The sequence below is a fragment of the Tachysurus fulvidraco genome, chromosome 22, assembly GCF_022655615.1.
Source record: "Tachysurus fulvidraco isolate hzauxx_2018 chromosome 22, HZAU_PFXX_2.0, whole genome shotgun sequence".
Taxonomy (NCBI): domain Eukaryota; kingdom Metazoa; phylum Chordata; class Actinopteri; order Siluriformes; family Bagridae; genus Tachysurus; species Tachysurus fulvidraco.
In genome coordinates this window covers 5,951,076-5,972,607 of record NC_062539.1, presented here as the reverse complement: position 1 = coordinate 5,972,607, position 21,532 = coordinate 5,951,076, and the positions used below count along the sequence as shown (strand labels likewise).

The 21,532-nt window shown below is 41.7% G+C and overlaps 1 protein-coding gene across 6 annotated transcripts in view; it reads right to left on the bottom strand.

The window, feature by feature from the left end:
* LOC113645143 (receptor-type tyrosine-protein phosphatase mu-like) overlaps nt 1-21,532 on the bottom strand; it is a 186,100-nt gene that overhangs the window by 87,442 nt on the left and 77,126 nt on the right. For all 6 annotated transcript variants that reach the window (XM_047806456.1, XM_047806458.1, XM_047806457.1 and 3 more), the window contains 3 exons: nt 17,544-17,659; nt 15,313-15,487; nt 8,919-9,212 (listed from right to left, as the gene is read on the bottom strand). In XM_047806456.1, the coding sequence (XP_047662412.1) occupies nt 8,919-9,212; nt 15,313-15,487; nt 17,544-17,659 (585 nt within the window). The remainder of the gene's footprint in view (nt 1-8,918; nt 9,213-15,312; nt 15,488-17,543; nt 17,660-21,532) is intronic.

The window sequence follows — 21,532 nt, the reverse complement described above, 5'->3', positions numbered from 1 at the left end:
TTTCACCTTGATTGCCGTGAGTGATTTCCTTATCAGATCTGCCTCCGAGCAGCTCGACTCCCGCACTCTCTCCATCACGCCACTCTACAGAAATCCCCAGCTTGCTCGTTCTGACATGACACTGCCTTCATCCCTCAGTCTGTTTCGCTGGCCTGTTCAATTACGGCCCTCAACACAATCAATGCCTGCTTCGCCATAATGGATCTGTTCGCTCCGCAACCATCTGTTAGCTCCGTCTCTCTCTGTCTCGCTCTCTCCTACAGCTCTCTTTCCCGTGGAGAGACAGATCTTGTCACTGATACAGAGCTATAATAGATGATCTGGTGTCAGGCGGGTTGCGTGTGTGTGGGCGCTGACCTAGCTGTACGAAGCTGTATGAGCCAGGCTGAGGACATGGACCTGCTGCAGTGTTTTGCGAGCGTGCTCAAACGCACTACGGAGGCAAATGAGATGTTTTGACACGTCGCTTCAAAAGAACAGGGCTACAGAATTATATAGGTGCGAGTAAGGGACTGTTTGGGACTAAACATTGTGTGGCCTGGGCTGAGTGTAACTGTAATGCAATAATGTATTCAATTTGGAAATTAAAAATGAGGGTAGCATGCAACGTTTCCTGAGTTTCTCAAGTTGGAAACAACTAAAAAAAACAACTAATTTTAAAGAGTTAATGGTTACCTTTAATTTGCATTTGTACAGTAGTTGTAAAATGTCATACCGTCTACCCCCCCCCCACACACACACACAATCTCCATTTTGTTCAACTTTTCCAGCACTTCCTCTACACGAAAACAAAACAAAACAAAAAAATCCTCAGAGTTGCTAATTTGTGTCCCACTTTTAAGGACAATTGAAATTTGTCACACTTTCCCCATCACCTCCAACGCAGTCCATCAATCATGAATTATTTGGTGAAGGTACAGTATGTACGTCTGGTTTGCTTCTTAAGAGATGCAAAAGTGACACTTATCTAACAGGTTGATAGCCACCATTTTACTATTTTTTCACACCCCCACACACCCACAAACACACACATACACACACACACTAGACATGTTTAGTCTGACACTGACACATTGTTATCCATAAAAATAGAAAACAGTTAAAAAAAACACACAGTGGTGGGCGTATCCTGAGACATGGATCACTTTCTTTCTCAGCGCATCATTTAGTATCTTTTGGACAAACTTATTCATTAGAATTGTATGCAAAAGTCTGGGTGCCCTTAAGTAAAGAGAGAGAAACAGTTAAAATATGTTCATCTCTGCAGCAAGCTATGACATGGTAAAAACAATACAGTGGGTCCTCGACTTCGGTGGAGATCTGTTCCTATGGCGCGACGTCACGTGACATTTGCCGTAAGTCGAAACCCACCTACATAAGCACCTATGTCACTCACATGGAGCACATACACAGCAGTAATGGGGTGAAACAGTAAAAAAAAAAATTCCAAAACAAGTTTCCAAAAAAAAAAACACGCCACCAACGAAAGAGAGCGAATGAAGCACAATCCAAAATGCCGTACAACCCGGCGACTGAACAATTTCATCTTCCTCGTATAGCGCTGCGTGACGCCGTATTCGTCCGCTACGCTCGCCAAGTAGTTCCTGCGCAAACTTTGCTTTACGGTTGCAGACGGTGTATTTCGGAATGCATTATGGGAGATGGACATGTAACCACGAAACGCTGTATGTCGAGTTCGACTTAACCCGAGGACTCTCTGTACTCACAAATGCCAGGTTACTTTTAATGCTAAAGCAAAAGAAAGAAAGAAAAGAAAAAAAAAAAAACGTCCGCTGACGTGCACCCAGGTTGTGTAGAGGAGCTCCTGAGACGCAGTTGTAAATGATGCTGCTTTGTCTGGCTTCTCTGATTGCGTTTGTAAACGGCTTAGCAATTAGCTAATGAGCTCAGTAAGATGTGTTTACCGCAGGCACAATGCTACACTGTGCGCCGCTGAGTGCACAGTTCAACAGCCTCGCCATTAAAAGCAAAAGTTTAATCAATTGTCGTATTTGTGATCTTCTACAGCTCCACTTCGTCCTGATCGCTCCGGCTTTATGCTAATGTGGGAATCATGGAGTGCAGTATTTTAACATGTCTGTAGTGTTCCCTCCATCCAAGAGAGGAGTACTGTTCTATCTATCTATCTATCTATCTATCTATCTATCTATCTATCTATCTATCTATCTATCTATCTATCTATCTATCTATCTATCTATCTATCTATCATCAATTAGACAGAGATAGAGAGACAAGGGGGGGGGTGAGCGGGGAAAGAGTGGGAAGAAGAGAGGCAGACAGAGAGAGACAGAGAGAGGTTGTAGGAAGGCAGACAGGGAGTATGAGATAAAAAGAGGCAGAGAGATGGGTGGCAGGAGAGAGATGAGAGATAGTGGGGTAAGAGAGAGAGATTGAAAGAAAGAGAATAAGAGATTTAAAATTCAACTGATCTTTATTTTACCAGTCTAATCAATCATGTTTTTATCTGATCATGTGATATGACAAGAAAAAATGGAGTGATGAGAGAGACAGACAGACTGAGTGAGGAAGAGAGTGAGACAGAGTGGAAGAGAGCGAGAGAACGGAGGAGGAGGAGAAGGGTTGTGAGTGTCTGGAGGGTGAGACAGAGATGTTCTTTAAGTGCCAGCTGGAAGAGTATTATCACCACTTATCTCTCCATTTCAGAGTAATTATTCATGCAGTCATTTGAAATTGTGGTATATATGGATGTGTGTGTGTGTGTGTGTGTGTGTGTGTGTGTGTGTGTGTGTGTGTGTGTGTGTGTTCACTGAGGAGCCTCTAGTGCATGGCTTTCTGCACTTATAAAACCGTTTTCGTATCAGCCTGCTTTTGCGACTCATAATAGCTTTTGATAGTCAACACTAAAACCCTCATCACCTGAGAGATGGAGAGAGATATGCAACAAGCATTGTGTACAAGAGCTCTCAGTCATTATGCAGGCATGCAAACACACACACAAACACACACACACACACACACACACACACACTCACAAATCCACTGAGCCTTTGGCATCCAGGCGAAGATAATAGGGCCGATTTATTGAGCTGATGTGCAGCAGCTCACCTCCCTCTCCCTCCATCTCCCTCCCTCTCTCTCTCTTCCTCTGTCTCTGTTTCTCTCTCTCACACTCTCTCCCTCTATCTATCTATCTGTCTGATTAATGGAACAGTTCTTGCCTGCTAGTGGCAGGAGGGCAGGCCATATAGCAAACACAATGTGTTGATCTCAGAGATGCCAGGTTTTGTGATTAACGGCCCAAAACAGCAAACGGATGAGCAACATAGTCGGGCAGAAATCAGAACCGTGGGCCTTGTGATACGGCACCCTTACACACAGACGCACACACCAACACTCTCTGTAATGACTGACAGCTTTGGTGCTCGATGCTACCATCTGAGGTTGCTGTTTAATCAGGGAGGTTTGGATAAAATCTTCCATCGCAGCTCGGTATTGATCCCTGCGCTGTCGAGTGTGACACCTAGGTTCAATGAGCGACAGCTCATCTGCCAATTCTGCCTCTGTCACAGCTCATGATCTGATTACGACTGGAAACCGCCGACTCATCGGTCAGACGTTCAACCGAATGTTTCCAAAGAAAACGTCTACGTTCCTTAAAGTGCTGTACATAAATGCATATGAAAGCAGGACAAAACTGCTTCAACAAATGGATGCAGTACTGTATGAGAGACACAGCAGGTGAAGCCTTGATTCTGATTGGTGAGAAATTTGTCGAATAGTTTTCAATTCCAGCAGCTTGAGCCTAAGTTCTGTGTGGAACTGATGTATGCGGAAGTGATGGACTGAGTGCGGAAGTGATGGACGGTTTCAAGTTCTGATGACACCCCTGGGAGCTAAAAGTGCAAAACTGGCTTAGTTCTCTGATTGAGAGGGATACTATTCTCTCTCTCCTGTCAATCACATCGACACTAGCCAATCGTAGCCATCTGTGAGCTCAGAAGGTTGATCACTCGCCCAAATCATAATCTGCACATACACACACACAGAACAGACCTATCTGTTGACACACACACACCTATTCTAATAGCCTCAGTCTGGGCAGGTAACACACCGCACTCGCAATCGATTGCTCAGTCTACTTTCGCTGTAGTGATTGAGGTCACGAGAGCTCCAGAGACTCTCCTAGCTCTGTCTTGCGTCGAAGCCTGACCCTCCTGACAACCTCTGACCTCAAAGAGCAATGTAATATGTTAGTCTGACAAATTAGATAGAGACTGGTGTTCTGTCAAGCATGTGATGAGCATGAAGCAAGACTTGGCTCAGATGAGTTAGGAGCTGCAGGGAGCACTGCTGATTTACTTAGCAACCCTTAAACATGTTTACATTGAACAGCTAAGGAGTCAGTCTCATTAAATGAAATGAAAGTTTTGGAGATCACAGAAACAAAGTTTTAAGATGGTCCTGATCATCAAGGACTTTTATTTGCTGTTCATCTTGTGTTGAACTCAGTTTTATACGTTTTCATGTTTAGGCTTCTCGAAATGGCATCAGGGTTCAAGCGTGAATGTCTGGTACATAAGCTTAGCTTAAACGCAGACACTGTAAAGTCGCAGGAAAAAAAAAGGATCTCCTAAACAAGATGTTCAGAACACCATGAGGAAGCTCAGCATGGTAGAAACGACAGCTCATAGATTATGAGTGACTGATTAAGTGAAAGCTAATGTTTCAGCAGCCCGCTAAGTGTCAGAAGTACAGCATTTTCTCTGCTTCAAACTCCAAAAAAAAATGTTGAGAATCATCTAGGAGCAAATTCATCATCATTAGCGAGAGGCTTGTCGGCTTCCAGTCAGCCCACGTTCCAGATGATGAAGAATTTGGAATCAAGAAGAGAAGAACAGCATACTGTATAGCTGCTCATTCTAGAGATGCATGGCTAAATAAATGGAATGAGCTGGTGTTTACTTGTGTTTAACAGCTGAGGGTGCAAGATGATGGCTGACTTATTTCATCCAATGAGCTGATAGGTGAGGAGAGGAGAGGAGAGGAGAGATGAGAAGAAAAGAGAAGAGAAGAGAAGGGAAAGGTAGAGGACAGGAGAGGAGAGGAGGAGCAGAGAGGAGAGAAGAGGAGCAGAGAGAAAAGGAGGGGAGGGGAGGGGAGAGGTGAGGTGAGGTAAGGAAAGAAAAGGAAAGGAGGGGAGAGAAGAGAAGAGAAGAAGAACAGAGTAGGAGAAAGGGGAGAAAGAGGAAAGGTGTGACATTCAGAAACACAATAGGTTTTCCCACCTTGGCAGGATAAACAGGTGCCTTTGCTTCTTTTCTTTCTCTCTTTTCAGTCCAGTAACCTTGCTGATTTGTACCAAACCCAATCTCTCCCTTTCTCTCTCTAACAACAGAACGTAAAATTGCTCACTAATTCAGTGTGGCTCAGAGTGAAGAGCCTTCACTTGGTGTCCTCTGGAACAAAGATTAAACCCTAGAGGTGGAGTAGCAGGCAGGAGCACGGTGTTGGTGTAGAGGTGTGTGACTGAGAGAGCAGGCTGGCCTGGGGCTATTCATACTGCAACAACACAACAATACCACTATCACTGACCAGTTAATGTCTCACACACACACACACACACACACACACACACACACACACACACACACACACACACACACACACACACACACACACACACACACACACACACACACACACACACACACACAAATAAAACACATAAAGCTCCTCAAATAAAACACATGAAGGAGATGGAGTGAAAGGACAAAGTAAAAAGACTTAAAAAAAAACAAAAAAACAGCACGTTTGGTTTGCAAAAGCTTCTGAGCACACACATACATAGCATCTAAATGGAAAAAAATAGCAGGTGAGTACTTAGGATAGAGAGTGAAAGAGAGAGAGAGAGAGAGAGAGAGAGAGAGAGAGAGAGAGAGAGAGAGAGAGAGAGAGAGAGAGAGAGAGAGAGAGAGATCCTCACTGCACACCTGTGTGTATTTACAGATGACCTTGCTAAGTGATGTTGTAATCAATGTCAGCGCTGCATGGCATGCAAATATTGAATATCTTTCACAAATGCAGGCAGGGAGGGGGAGAGAGAACACACACACACGCACACACACACACACACACAAACACACACACATGAAATAAGACTTACTTTAAAGGTTTTTACTTTCACTCACATGTATACACACTCCTAAAATAAGTTCATGTCGAGACTTCAGACACAGCAACAACAAAAACAACATACCTACATGACAATACACCACAATAACCTGAGGTGTTGAACATGGCCAATAAAATGAGCCCTAGCAAATATTTATAAAGTCACAGAGAAAAAAAATCAGGATATGTTGTCTCATTTCATAGACACTCCATCCCAGGGGTCTTCGAAGGTCCTGGAGAATAAGTACTCACAGAGAAACCTTTAAATGTTAAATCAATTCAGCATTAGATATCTAATCTTGACACGAATAAATAAAAATGTTGTACTTAATGGTATTCAACACCATCTAAAAAATGACTGCACAATGTCTGCAGTTATGAAAGAAGGAGGGAAGGCTGAGAGGTGAAGGGGTTCAATTACCGTTCTGTGTGAAAAATAAGTAGTTCAACACTGTCCTTGTTTCCGTTCTGGCACATGGAGCAAAGCCAAGCTTGTTCCTGAACTAGAACACTCTGTGTCTCTGGAATAGATCGATTTCTTTCTGTTGTGAAAAGATACATACGCTTCGTACACTTCAGCAGGCTGTGAGGTTTATACGTATCTGTGTGTGGAAGCGTCGGGAAAGAAGCGGAAGTGTAAGAGTGACTAATTTTACCTCTGAGAGGAGGAGGTACATCAGAGCGACGGACAAATTCGTTTTAATAGTACTGTTAGCATTAGCAAGCTGCTAATAAAGGCGTAGTGGACTCCTTATCTGTGTAATGGCTGTGATAATTTGGACTCTTTATCTGGTTATTGGCTGTGATAATTATGTCCACTGTCCTGTTTGGGGCCTCGGTGTTTTATAGTCCCTTAACACCATTAGCGAGATTAGCATTATCTATTTGGCAAATCTACTCTTAGCGTTCTGCTTATTTATATACAGCTGTGAGGATTTTAGCGCTAATCACGCTGCTCTAGCTGACCTTTTACAATATATTTATAATGGAATAAGTGAAAACGCATACGTGAAGCTGATCTCTAATTTGTAATAAGGAAAAGGGCTCTGCATAAATGAAATATGTCTCATGGCACGGATGCCGTTTTTTCCATTAATGGTTTAAAATCTGAGGAACTAACAGCCAAGACAACAGTTAATGGCACATCGTTCCCTTAAAAAAGATCAGTTTATACTAACATTTTATTCGTATCTGAAACAAAGAGATTTTCTTCTGACCAAAGTAATGGAAAAAAAGCAGTGATAGTTATAAGACTCCTCTACCTCAAACCTCATCCCAAACACACACACACACACACACACACACACACACACACACACACACACACACACACACACACACACACACACACACACACACATCGGACAAACCTTGAAGATAAAGCAAGCTTTCTGTGTGCCACAAGGCAATAACGAACACAATAGATAAGCTTGAATACGAAGTAATACAATTTACTTTCAAGAGCAGAGGCCCTCTTTTCTCCTTGAATTTATTTCTTTGTGATCATCCCTCCATTACGGCACAGGGACAAAGACAACAAAGGGAGCGAGGAGGGAGAAAGAAGAAAAAAATTGACCATGCGAAGAGAAAAAGGACGAACCCTAATATAGCCACTATATATTACGACAAAATAACAGAGTCATTAACCCTTTAAATCGTGCCCAGTCTCTATGTTTCACTTAAGCGAGCCAAGCCAGTCATTAAGGAGAGGTAAACGGTGCCTGGTGCCCATAATAGGATAATAGCCCCCATGCTAGGAGCTGATAAATGGGAATGGGTTAATGAACAGTGTGTTAGAGTTTGTGTCTACAAAGGTTATAAAGAGCTCTGGTGTGCTCAGTGAGGATTTAACATCGGGAAAGACGGCCTGGAGTCAACGAGGGAAGAGCGGAAGATCAAGAGTCCTTCCTGGAAAAGTCCTCATGGGGCAAAGCATCCATCACACACACACACACACACACACACACACACACACACACACACACACACACAAACACACACAGCATGAGAGAGCAAGAGTGTGAGAGTAAGAGAGAGAGATAGAGAGACACATATATAATCTCTATAAACACAGAACGCACTGTACTCTATACACCTGCTCAATTAATGCACAAAAGCTATAGTAAATATATATCATCACACACTCACTCACACACACACACACACACACACACTCACACACACACACACACACTCACACACACACACACACACACACACACACACACACACACACACACACACACACCCTAAGGGCCCTGGAATGAAGGCCAAGTGAGCAACACATCCATCCCTTTCAGATGCTCAAATGAGAAACAGTGAGACCTTCAACAGGAGGTCAGAAATCCCTGATTACAACCTAAACCCGCTTTCCAAATCCAGATTCCATCCTCACACACACACACACACACACACACACACACACACACACACACACACACACACACACACACACACACACACACACACACACACGTACACACACTCTCTAGCAAACTCTCACAGGCACTTCTAACAAGTACAAGATTCCTGTCATGATGTTATGTCTTGCAGCCTATAACAGGACAAGCTTCCTACAGCCAAGATAGTGATTGATTTGATATTAACATGCACACGTATGTATTCATTATGTATGTATGTATTCATTATATTCTCTGCCCTAACCTACAACCTTACAAATGTTTATTCATTCGTTGTATTCAAAATGTCTTCTTCGAGTGTAGGCTTTTCCCCCTTTACACAACACCGGGCAATGCACTACTCACCAGCGCACTTGGTACGAGCCCGGAGTGGTGGCCCGTGCGCCCCTGTACCCCCGTCCAGTGGCCGTGTGAGCAGCACGCTGATTTCGTACTCTGTATCAGGTGCCAGGTGGCCAATCTTGTGTGATGCCTTGTCCACAGGCTGCAGGTCATACATGGTGCCTGAGACGGTACGATACTCAACCTCGCGGCCGATGATGGGCCCGTCCCCGTTGATGGAGTTGGCGTTAAGCTGGATCCACAGGTAGGTGGCGCCCACTGCTGTTAGCTGTGGAGGTGCGATGGGCACTGGGGGTTCTGGGAAAGGAAAGGAGATGGACAATGTTTAAATATGCTGGAGTATAAGATGTGGGGCACAATAGTCAAAATAATAACAACAATATCAATGCGGCAGTAAAGGCTACTAATAAGATATAAAGATGATCAGTAGATGTATAATAGACAAACTGTGGAACTTTTTTGGAAAGCTTCCTATATTTTATCTAAAGTCTATCATCAGTCAAGCAAGTTGAATTGCTTTTAAAACAATCTTTCATTTGTCTTTCTATTATTTAAGTAACAGTTTTTTTTATTGTTGCCATGAGATTTTGGGCTTATTACCTAGATTATTTTAAAAATAACAATGCAGAATGTTTATTACAGAACAACAAGAAGGACATGCAATGATTTTAATACTAATAAAACGATTGTTTTGGACATCCCAGCAATGATATGGTGTCCTGCACCTCTCATAAATTCCTGTCCCTCATACTCATACAAATCCCAAACCTTCTGAGTACTCACACAACGTTTATTGTTTTTCATCCCACCCATGTATCCCATGGACTGATGGACACATCTAGCCTGTGAAGATTTTTGGCAGCTTCCTCATGTTTCTATCTGCACATGAATTTGAACACATAATGTATTTATATTCACTTACATCACTGTGGTGCTGTGGAGCAGATCTGGGGTCAGTTCAGAGGTTTAACTCAACAAGGCTAAAGAGACAAAGTAAGCTGAGTGTGTGTGTGTGTGTGTGTGTGTGTGTGTGTGTGTGTGTGTGTGTGTGTGTGTGTGTGTGTGTGTGTGTGTGTGTGTGTGTGTGTGTGTGTGTGTGTGTGTGTGTGTGTGTGTGTGTGTGTGTGGTCTGCTCAGCTTCTTGACAATATTCAAGCCAGAAAGGATCAGAGGACTCTTTATTAACATAATCAATAAAAAGGCTTGTGCTTAAGTGGTATGGACAAGTCGGATCTCTTTATAGTCAGAGGCTGCAGTTACGTATATTTCAGAAGGCAGGACCATGCTGCATAGCTGCAATATATGAGCATCAGGACTGATTTGGGTTTATTGCCAGAGCCTATAAACGCTTAATCTGTGACATGAGGTTAGATGGCTTTGTTCGAGGAATAGGTGGAAGAGACTATTGCTGCCACTGTGTCTAGTAGTGAAGCCATGACTTCTGTCTAGGTTTGCTTCACAGGTTGCAGGAAAAGCTGAATGAGTCAGATGAGAACAACTGCAGAATCGATCAACAAAACATCTTGGACCAAAAGTAAAAGTTCTGACTGATATATATGTCTGTATGCACACGAGAAAGACAGGGAGTTTGCACAGCAGATCTACAACTGTCTGTTTAAGATCAGAGAATGTTTATATGCATGGCTACGGACTGGACATTACTATTGATGAACACATCCAAACTTTATGTCTTTGGCAGCCTCTGTGCTGGCCGTGCAGACGGTGTCCTGTTGGATGGCATCATTTAGAGAGGATATATGCCCTCTGGGGCAGGCAGAAGTGATTGATGCCCACCACAAGCCCATTACACTATTGCCAATATGATAATAAAGTGTAATTCATATTTATTACGGACGCCTTCTAACTGTAGAGATCGATCAGGATGGAAATACTGGCACAAAGTAATGAATAAATAAACTGGGTATAGAGTGTATGTGTGTGTGTGTGTATGTGTGTGTGTGTGTGTGTGTGTGTGTGTGTGTGTGTGTGTGTGTGTGTGTGTGTGTGTGTGTGTGTGTGTTCAAAGCATGGTGCATTACTCTTACTCTAAGCCACAAACAGCTACAGATAAGGGCTGAGATTCTTTAGTCAGCCTGAGGGGAGCGCTAACAACACAGTGTGTTTACATTTGTTTGCAGTGTATGTAAGCATATGTGTGTGTGTGTGTGTGTGTGTGTGTGTGTGTGTGTGTGTGTGTGTGTGTAAACCAGTTACATGCAGGTCACAGATCCTGCAGATGGCTGTTCCACAGTGACCCCAGCAAGAGGCCTAAATACCCCATAATCTATCTCGTCAGAGCCGACCAATCAGACATCACCTAACGTGAACCGTGTAATCCGGCTCGGTCTCAGAAGCCACGCTGCACCATACGCCACAGCAGGGGAAAGAGTTAAAGCAGGACAGGTAAGAAGGGAAGAAGAGCACTATAAACATGTGGAGAATGCTAAAATTTCAGCCTTACTGGCCGAACACATAAGTAAAGTCAAATAAATCAAAACCTTGGCCTTGGGGCAAGAACTCATTAAAGGCTTGGGCTTGGAATTTGTTACTAAGACAACTATAAATAATGTATTTGCTGACATTATATTTATGCATTTTAACACAAAAATGTTGATCAGATTTTAGTGACTCTATATACTTAGTGATATTTAGTGACTATATATACTGTTTACTCTGTATACCATATAAAAAACACTTGTCTAGAGTTGGCATGTAATATGCAGTTCATAGTAACAACTGACTGGTGACTCCGTCTATCAGGGTCGATAGTTTTAAGCATTTTAATTAGAATTGCTTTTGAGCGTAAATAAGGTATTGTGCATAGAGCAGAGGTCTAAAAGAGAGCTGTTATGTCTTATTAGGACTGTGGTGACATGCTGACAATAATGTCGATACCCAACCTCTGTTCTTAATGCACCTCATTTCTCTTGAGTCCTTATTTCTACAACTTAAGTACCACTTCCTAGAAGAGCTATTGTTGAACTGTCAAGAGTGTTCCCTCTCTATCTATCTCTATCTCTCTCGCTACAAGATAATTCCACAGTTAACTTCAGTTGGACGTCATCGGAGCCATATAAACCTGATGAATACAGTATGAGACTAAATCGTTTTGACGCACTTCCATTCTGCCTCCATGTATGTAATTGAGGTGAGGAACATGGCACATCCGTGCGTTTTTTTCCCCTTTATTAACGAGCAACTTAAACCAATCAGAATAAATATAAAACAGCCATTTAACCCAGCAATCTACCACCTGTCTATAGTAAGACATTAAGATGGAGATTTCACCATTTATTTTTTTGATTCAGGAACAAAATATATGAATTATAAAAATGACAGTAGCAGATCTGCAGCCAAAACACAAACATTTTGGATGTTAGTAAATATTCAGCAGGTAAGATAAGCCATTTAGTGAGCATCTGGAAAAGCGTGTGTCTGACAGAAATAGAGAGAAAGACAGCTAGAAAGTGTGAGATATGTATACATATGTGAGGGATTAAAAGACATCAAGCTGGGAGACAGGAGATGTCTGAGGGGCTTCCAGAGGGGGCACAGCTGAGACCGACAGGCTGCTGAATGGTGTGTGTGTGTGTGTGTGTGTGTGTGTGTGTGTGTGTGTGTGTGTGTGTGTGTGTGTGTGTGTGTGTGTGTGTGTTTGTGTGTCTGTGTGTGTGATAGGCTTGGGTGAAACACGTGTGTGGGTGTGTGTCCTTGTGCATCTGACAGTGTGGTATGTGTAAAGAACAGCTGTTACAAGGCTGTTTTTCAGATGGCTGTGTGTGTGTGTGTGTGTGTGTGTGTGTGTGTGTGTGTGTGTGTGTGTGTGTGTGTGTGTGTGTGTGTGTGTGTGTGTGTGTGTGTGTGTGGGTGGGTGTAAGAGGAAGACAGAAAGTGTGTGTGTGTGCGTGTGTGTTATAGGATTAGAGGAATGGACAACTGTGACCTGCTTCAATACAGCACCTGTGTGCAAACCACACAAAAAACCCTGCAGCTACTTTTTTGCTCATTCAACCTTCTTATTAATGATCTACTATTTACATGCATGTGAGTTCAAATCGTATTCAAATTCATCCTGTCAGTCCTATAGCTCACTAAAGCTAACAGTCAGCCGTCTGCTTATCCGTGTCTCTAATTGGGGCAGATACGTCTAAGTAGAAGAAACGTCTAATAAGTTACACCAGGAGCCCTTCTAATTATACACTGTTTTGCTCATTAGCGTTGACGCAGCTACATAAAACACCGTGTTAGTGTCCGAGTGGGTTAAGATTCCACGGAGTAGAGAAACCCTGGGAGGATCAAGAAATGCACTAGAACTGTGTAGGTGTGCTGAAGAAAAAACTAGAGCCTGACTAAGAGCAAAAGAGTGAAAATTTGGTCTTTGTAGAGTGAATGTGAAATTGCAGCGCTACTATAAATGTGTGAAGGTGCAAAAATGATAACGCTGCTAATTACTACAATCCTGCAAACACCATAGACGGAGAAGACAAAAAGCAGACACCCTGAGCTGCCTGCTGAAACACACAAGTGAAAATTCACTGTTAGGGTACGTGTTGAGGAGGCCGACAAGCCTAAATAGTTTTCCGTAAAACTAGCCAATGCCACCAAATATAATGAGTTAAATTGCATTTATTGTCTAAACGTGTAACATTACAGCATACAATCTTTTCACAATACTTTATTTATACAGTAAATGATACATTTCTGGTAAGGTTCTTTCCAATAAGCTCCATATTAACGATCTTCGGGAGTCAGATGTCCGTATTCTGGAATCTAAAGGAGTCAGATATTAACTCAGGATGTGTCCAAATGCTACACATCCACACGACACACATGGAAGCAGAGGTGCAGTGACAGAGATGAGTAACACTGAATCAGTCTGTTAGAAGTAATGTAATGAATTCTGGATAAAAGAAAACTGATATTGATTGATTGAATATATCTAAGATGGCTGCCCTTAAGGTAGGTTCTACCATCTCGGTGAAGGACTTCTGACTCTCTCTTAGAATAGCTTTGGCTCTCAGTGACCTCTTTGACCGAGTTCGGCCTCATGGACTGATTTTGGTGCTGGTGTTTCACAAAGCTTAACTAGATCTACAGTATCTGCCAACACAACTGATTGTGGAGGTCTACAGAGAATTCCTTGCAATTTATGGCTTGGTTGTTGGACCTTATACACTGTGAATTGTGGGACCTTTTCCACACAGGCGTGTGCCTTTCCAAACCATGCTCATTTCCAGGAAAGTATTTAATTATAATCAACATCCAACAGTTTGCACCTGATGTCAACTCAGAGTGCCTTAGCCATGGGTCTTAGCTAAATTAAGTACTAAATGAAGTAGTAAATTCCTTTTCTAGTTATTCCTTTTTTTTTTATTGTCCTTTCGACTGCTCCCTGTACAGGGTCACCACAGAAGATCGTCCAATCCATGTATATTTAATTCAGCACAGGTTTTACGCTGGTTGCCCTTCCTGGGACTGAGAGTTAAGCTGGATGGGTTTCTGGCCAGGAATCAAACCAAGGGCACAGCAGTGAAAGTGAAAGTTATACCACTAGGAACATTTTCTCACAAACTATGAGACCAAGAAAATGTCCTCGAAATTCTCTACAAGCGTCTCGTTTGTATCACTGTACCACCTGAGAAATATTGCACTACGCTGTAGGGATCCTAGGATCTAGTTAGGTCTGAGTGTGTGGATATTTATACCCATATGCATTAACAAAAATGTCCTTGTAGACCTGTGATGATCTATGACATCTAAACACTTTAAAAGCACCTGAAAGAATGCCGCGGCAGACGTGGTTTGACTGACATCTCTCTGTGTAGACAGCTGGGATTAAAGCAGTCAATCACCTTAAGCTGCGAGTCCATAAAAAAAGCGGCAACAAACTACAGGGTCATAAATTCAATTCGCTGCTCGTCACGAAGGAGAAAGAAAGAGCGGGGGAAATTGAGGAAGAGAAATATTGAAGGCCATTACCTAGCACTCGCGGCTAGAGGAGAGGGAAGGGAAAGGAGGATTTAGAAGCGTGTGCCTCTATAAATTCATATCAAGTGACTGGCGGAGGCCTGAGCTGGACAGCCTACTGTACATCAATACGCAGCCTTTATGTCCTTCCAGAGCGGATACACCCTCGGTCAAGGACAGCGCTTGTAAAGACACACACATACACACACATCAAAACAAAGAGAGTGCAGGCTGTTAACATAAAATGCACATCAATCTTCCTCACAGCCTCGTCAGCTAACACAGCGTATCACACTCTGACGCTAGAGAAAGTTAGAGGCTTATATATTGCAGTTATGCGCTTGTAGGGTTCTGCTGAATTATTTCCGCCATTGAGCCACAGGTGGGTGAATGAGATAGTGAGAGGATGAGGTGTATGACGTGGACTCACGTTTGATGGTCAGTTCTCCGTAGTTGGACACTCCTACTCCCCCGGTGGAATGGACTATGCAGCGGTAGCGGCCCGAGTCCTGTTTTGTGGTGTTCACCACGTCGAACATCCCAATGAACCGCTGATTATTCCACGGTTTAGTGGCTTTCATAGGTGCTTCTCGTCCACCGATACCCTACAGCCATACATATAACAGATATAATATAAAGACATGAAGATATCTTCACCCCTGGTGTGTGTGTGAAAGTACCAGAATCTAAACATGTGCACATCTGTGCAATAGTGCATTACTCCATTATCTCAAGGCGTTCATGCTAACATATTTCCGTGTTTGTTTCCTTGGCATAAAGTTCTCATTTTCAATCATCTCTCCTCCGTGCATGCACACATACATGCAACACACACACACACACACACACACACACACACACACACACACACACACACACACACACACACACACACACACACACACACTCACACTCCTTCCCCAGCTGTCACCCAGTGTCGCAGGCAGATGGGGGCCATTTGTTCACTGGAGATCTTTCTTCATTACTGTCACTGGGGGACTTCACTTAATGTTTTACTTTCTTTTGCCGAGTAATGAGGATGTGTTTATTTAAGTGACTAACTACCTGGCAGAGGTCCTGCACACACAGAGCATCCAGAATCAGAGTGAGAGTGTGCGCCAAACACAGAGAGAACGAGACCAGAGGTGTGATTTGGGTATGGGAAGGTAGACCCTGACTACAGGGACAGCCGTATGAGTAAATGATGAATTTGCTGATGAATTGTTAGCAAAAGAATAAACAATCAGGAATTTTATAGCACAAGTCTTCTCTTTTTCTAAGAGCTTTTCTATGAGTCTTCAAATATTGACACATGGGCAGGAAACCAATGCATTTAAAAGAAAGGAGAGAGGGAAGGACAAAGAAAGAAAGAAAGAAAGAAAGAAAGAAAGAAAGAAAGAAAGAAAGAAAGAAAGAAAGAAAGAAAGAAAGAAAGAAAGAAAGAAAGGAGAAAATTCTTGATCTCATGACACATAAATCATCTTACCAACGTTTAAAAGAAAGTTTCATAAATTATTTGTGTAAAATATATAAAAAATATACAAAATATAATAATCTAATATCCTATATTTCCATAGAGAAACCGCCGCAGGTTCTGATCAGACACTTCTCAAGGCCGTGACTCTTTTGTGTCTTACATTTCACTGCAGTTTCAGTTACGCTCATTGGTTTCAGATTTACGCTTGTACTTCGGCTAGAAACCTCATTTTCAATGTGATGTTAAAATCTAATGAAAGCAGTAAACATCAAGTGACTTTCCTATAGGACAGAATGCTTAACGGTGTCTAATGTTATACAATTTATTTCAACAGCTGCTTCATAGTGAAGAGGAGAATTCAGAGAATGTGCGTAAGCTACAGTATGTGATGTCTGACCTTGCCACACCTTGGAAAGAGAGGGAGAGAGAGAGAGAGAGGGAGAGAGAGAGAGAGAGAGAGAGAGAGAGAGAGAGAGAGAGAGAGAGAGAGATAGAGGCTGTGGTTTATAAAATGCAACACTGAAAACTTGATGAGGCGTTAGAAAGCTTTACAAGTGCCATATACAAGATGTAGAGGTGAGGTGCAAAGAAAGAAGGTTTGAAAGAGGGATGAAAGAGGAAAGTGTGGGGTGTGAAGAGCTCTGCATCTGAATAAGATGAACTCGATATGATGTTGTCCAGCCGAGCGGAATAGAGAGAGGTCGGGTTCGCTGCTTGGTTCTGATTGGTCAGAAGCCGTTGATGAATTTGTAGCTGTATGGTTTGTATTACTGTAATAGACAGGGACGTGTAAGGCTCATGCTCCACATGAACGGATCTAAAACTGGCACAAACAATTCACTCTCAAAGACTCTGTAACATCTACAAGTAGCTCGGTCTCTAGTGTGATGAAAGTAAACACACTGAGAGCAGTGTGAGCAACATCTTGACCTATTTACCCAAAATGCTGTGATCAGACAAACGTTCAGGTGGGGTTCAGGCTATATGAATAAGCCTGTTATACCAATGACAAGTGTACACTTCTTTGGAGCAGCTAATATCAGCCCTTAGCTAATATTAATATTCATAAGCAGCTTTGATGCTGTGTTGGTATTTTGATGGTAGAATTCATAGAGGACTGTGTGTATAAGGATTGTTTGTGTGTGTATGTGAGTGTGTGTGTGTGTGTGTGTGTATGCACACACCTGCAGCCACAGGTGAAAGTTGTCTCTCCACTCCCCGTTGACGGTGCAGTGAAAGGTAGCCGTCTGCCCTGCGTTCACCTCCACTCCTTTAATGTGGAGGAAGTGCGGCGTAGTCACTAAACATACAAACAACACAGCACTGTTATCCAACCTTATTAACACAAAAAACACATCAATCACTCTCATATATAAGCAAAATGGTAATAATTCCTAATAATGACTGCAACACACTGTGGGACTGGAGACGTGCACTAGACGTTCTCATTTCAGCAAACTGAGTGACCCTGTTATACCAATGACAGAATCTATTTTTAAATTTCATACAAATAAAGCAAAAAGGATGACTTACTCCATCAGAACCATATCCCTAACACTGTAACTATTAATCTGACTGGATTTGTGTACATTTTTACAAATTTGTTTGTACCTGTAACCCTGTCTAATATAATTTTTATACTCGACACTGGAAACGTTACCAAGCTTCCTTTAACTGTTTATGTAGTTTTGTCTCCTGCTGATGTTACACTTGTACCTCTTTTAACTGCTTTCTGTTTCGCTTTGTCTACAGCTGTCAGTTTGTCTGCTTTATTAGCTTCAGTTAACATTTGTATCCTGAGCCTTATTCATACAATAACATTTAATTCATACAATAACGAGTTCTAGTAAAAGTGGAACAAACTAGTTTGTTTTTTTAGCTAGTTTTTTAAATTACTCCGATACTGCAAATACATTTCCAGCATTTGTCAGACGCCTTTATCCAGAGAGACTCCAACACTTTAACCACTAAGGTACCACATTCTATTCCAAATAATAAGAGTGGATGATAAAGGGCAGCGTTTACCTGGTGAGTCGACCTAAGACTAAGATTACACCCAGCATTGGTGAATCCTGCAATATAATAGGTCAAAAGGAATCGATTCATTTTCTATAATCATCAATATGGCGATTCTTTATATCTGGCGATTCTATCATGACGAGGCTTCAATACATCACAACAATACACTAATCTACATTATTAGCATTGTCAAAATTCTTTGATATGAGAGAATAGAACTGCTTTACTTATCGTCACTTTATTAATTGCCTCTAACAACACACTCTGTCATGTTTTAATTCCCACATTTGACAGCAAATAAGAAAAACACTATTTGGACTGAAGCCTCTGGATCATGTAAATGCAGATTGTAAGATACACGATCGAGAGAGATCTGAGCAACGACGGCTACAATATAAAACCCGTGCAACTGGTGTTTGATCTCTTTACTGTGTCTTCACCTGCTCATCACTAAGCATATATCACAAACACACCAAAAGTAAATCAATGTCATAACTTTTATTTCTTCCCATCAGCTAGATTGAAATCGTATTAAGTTATTCGTCGTCCTCTAATAAAATCCCCGAATCGCAAACTCTACAGATTGCTCTGTGCTACTTGGATTAGCCTTTCTCCGCCTCAACTAGAAAGCTTGCTCATATCCGGGTCAATATGCATTTACAACAAGAGACGGTGTCTGGGATACAGTCCCATGTAAATCAAGTTATGAAGTGTAATGTTTGATTACTCGTCTCTTGCGGAAATCAGGCCGCGGCGACCTTGAATCGATACGTGAGCCGTTCCTCACAGACTGTAACGCTGCTAATTTAATCTCTTCCTCTCACTCTTCTTCTCTCTGTTTAATATTTCACCAGTTACTTTTCTGTTAGAAATATCACCGCTTTTATTACTTTGACCCACACTACTTTTCTATGGTAGGTTGCCTGTATCTGTTTCTCTTTTCTGCAAAGTATTTCTTTTTTTTATTTTTCTTTAATGATAGATAGACCCCCTGTAGTGTTAATGGCACCTTGGAGTGAAGGCAGCCATGCCATCTGCTTCCATGAATAGGAAATGAATGTGACTATTTTTTGCTATATAAAAAAAAAAGAAAACAAAGGTGAGTCCCATCACTCAATTTAACGCTCAAGAAATCAGCATTAATGCTGAGAATAATGAAAGTATTACACTAAATTACAGAGACCGGATCTTTGACTGATCTGTGTTGATAGTTCCTGTCATACTTTGACAGTCTCAAATTTGTGCCGTCTGCCACCGCGTGTCATCTGAAACAGACATCGAGTGGATTGTGCTCTGATATTTCTAGGGAAAGATTTGGGAAAACTACATCCACGGTCACATTTTGACGTTTTCTTAATATTCTTTTAAAAACTTTTAAAGGCGTTTATGATACATTTTGGAATTTTGATATGAGACATTTTATTTAAAGATCCTAGCGTGACTCTAGGACTGTATTTGGAATCATTATACCAGCCTTTAATCTAAGAATTCCGACGCCTTCGTTTTATTTCTAAATATGATGATGTAGTATCATTATTGTAAATGATGATTAAAAAAAAGACTTCATTCGTTCATTCATTCAGAATTCAGATGTCTTAAAAGACTGAAATCATTTTAGTTTCATTAAATGTCAGTGTAGACAGTCATTGATATTCACACACCTCCTCGCAGTGAGGTGATAATCACTTATTTAAGAGAGGAAGTCTCTTTCGACATTTACTCAGACCGGACATGAGAGTACATTGGCACCAGAACGTTACTATTCAATCAGCTTCTCTCTTTCTGCCTCAAAGCCATAACCAATGTTTATTGGAGTGCTGAGACTCTAGGAAGAAGCTGCTAATGCTCTTGAAAGAAATTAGTATAGTTTCCTTTACACAGTCAGTCTCTAAAACACTAAGTGGAGCAGTCTGAAAGAGGCGATGATGACACATTCTCATTCTCAGCCAAAGTGTTTTGTGTGTGAATTTAATTTTTTTCTTCTTCCAATGCTAAAAAAAATCAATCTCTAATTTGCTATCTGTTAAAGCCTCAGAGCAGAATATCGGTGAACTCTTCACCACCTGTATCATCTGTTCATCTGTATGTTAAAGCAGTGATCCTATATAGATCATCCGAAGAAGCTGTGAGTCAAACAGAGCTAAGTTTGCTGGCGTGATGTGTTAAAAACTTGACATTAAGAATTCATGAGCAGATGTAATTTTAGTAATTAAAAAGTGTAATTAATTTTGTATTAAGAAGAAATCTATCCCAGCTCTGATTGCCATTAAAGATTAGAACAATGACATAGTAAAGTCACTTGAATGACCAGCTGGGATGGGACATCAATGTGGACGGCCTGAGCAAGCTCAGCTCAACTGCTACGAGCATTGTATGTGACAAGTGACATCTACTTCTGCTAATGGGTGCTGGGACAATGGCATTACTGCTAACGAACACCAGCAGACATTAAGAGAGCTGGACATCGTGGAGATAGTGGTAGAGATTCAAGATCAGTGCCACCTTCTCCATCCATCAATCACTGCACAGAGGAGCTACTCCAACCTCTGGTTACCTGCAGCAATCAGACGTTACAACTCAAAACATTACTCCTCCACCTTGGAAGCAACAGCGATTTATCTGCACTACTTTTCAGAGGATAGACATCCTAGCTTCACAGTGACACTCATGCACACTGTTCTAAACATACATACGAGTGACGTCCCATTTTGAACCTTATCAATTTTTATCTTTGCAGATTTTGGGTATTTGCCTGCTTATTTATTTTTTTACATCCATATGGTCTTATGTCTGCTGCTGGCACACCTTTAATAAATGTAATAAATGAAAAGTCGTATCCGTTGGTGCGCGTTCGAATGTTGACTGAATAACAACATCAGCATCTGCATTAAATGTTGATTTCAATAATGACTTAAAAATCCACAAAGTCCACAAACATAAATTAGCATAAATTCAATTACAGCATTTCATTTAATGCTAATACTCAGAGCGTGCAGGTCCCTGGGTGTAACTGATGGAATCCAGGATTGAGCTTTTGGCTTTCTGCCAATTAATCACCAGAAACATGTTAATAAACCTGCAGAATTAAATCGGTAACACTTTACTTTACAAAACACGTATAAAATTCTACGATACGTCGTGATGGTGTCGTAAC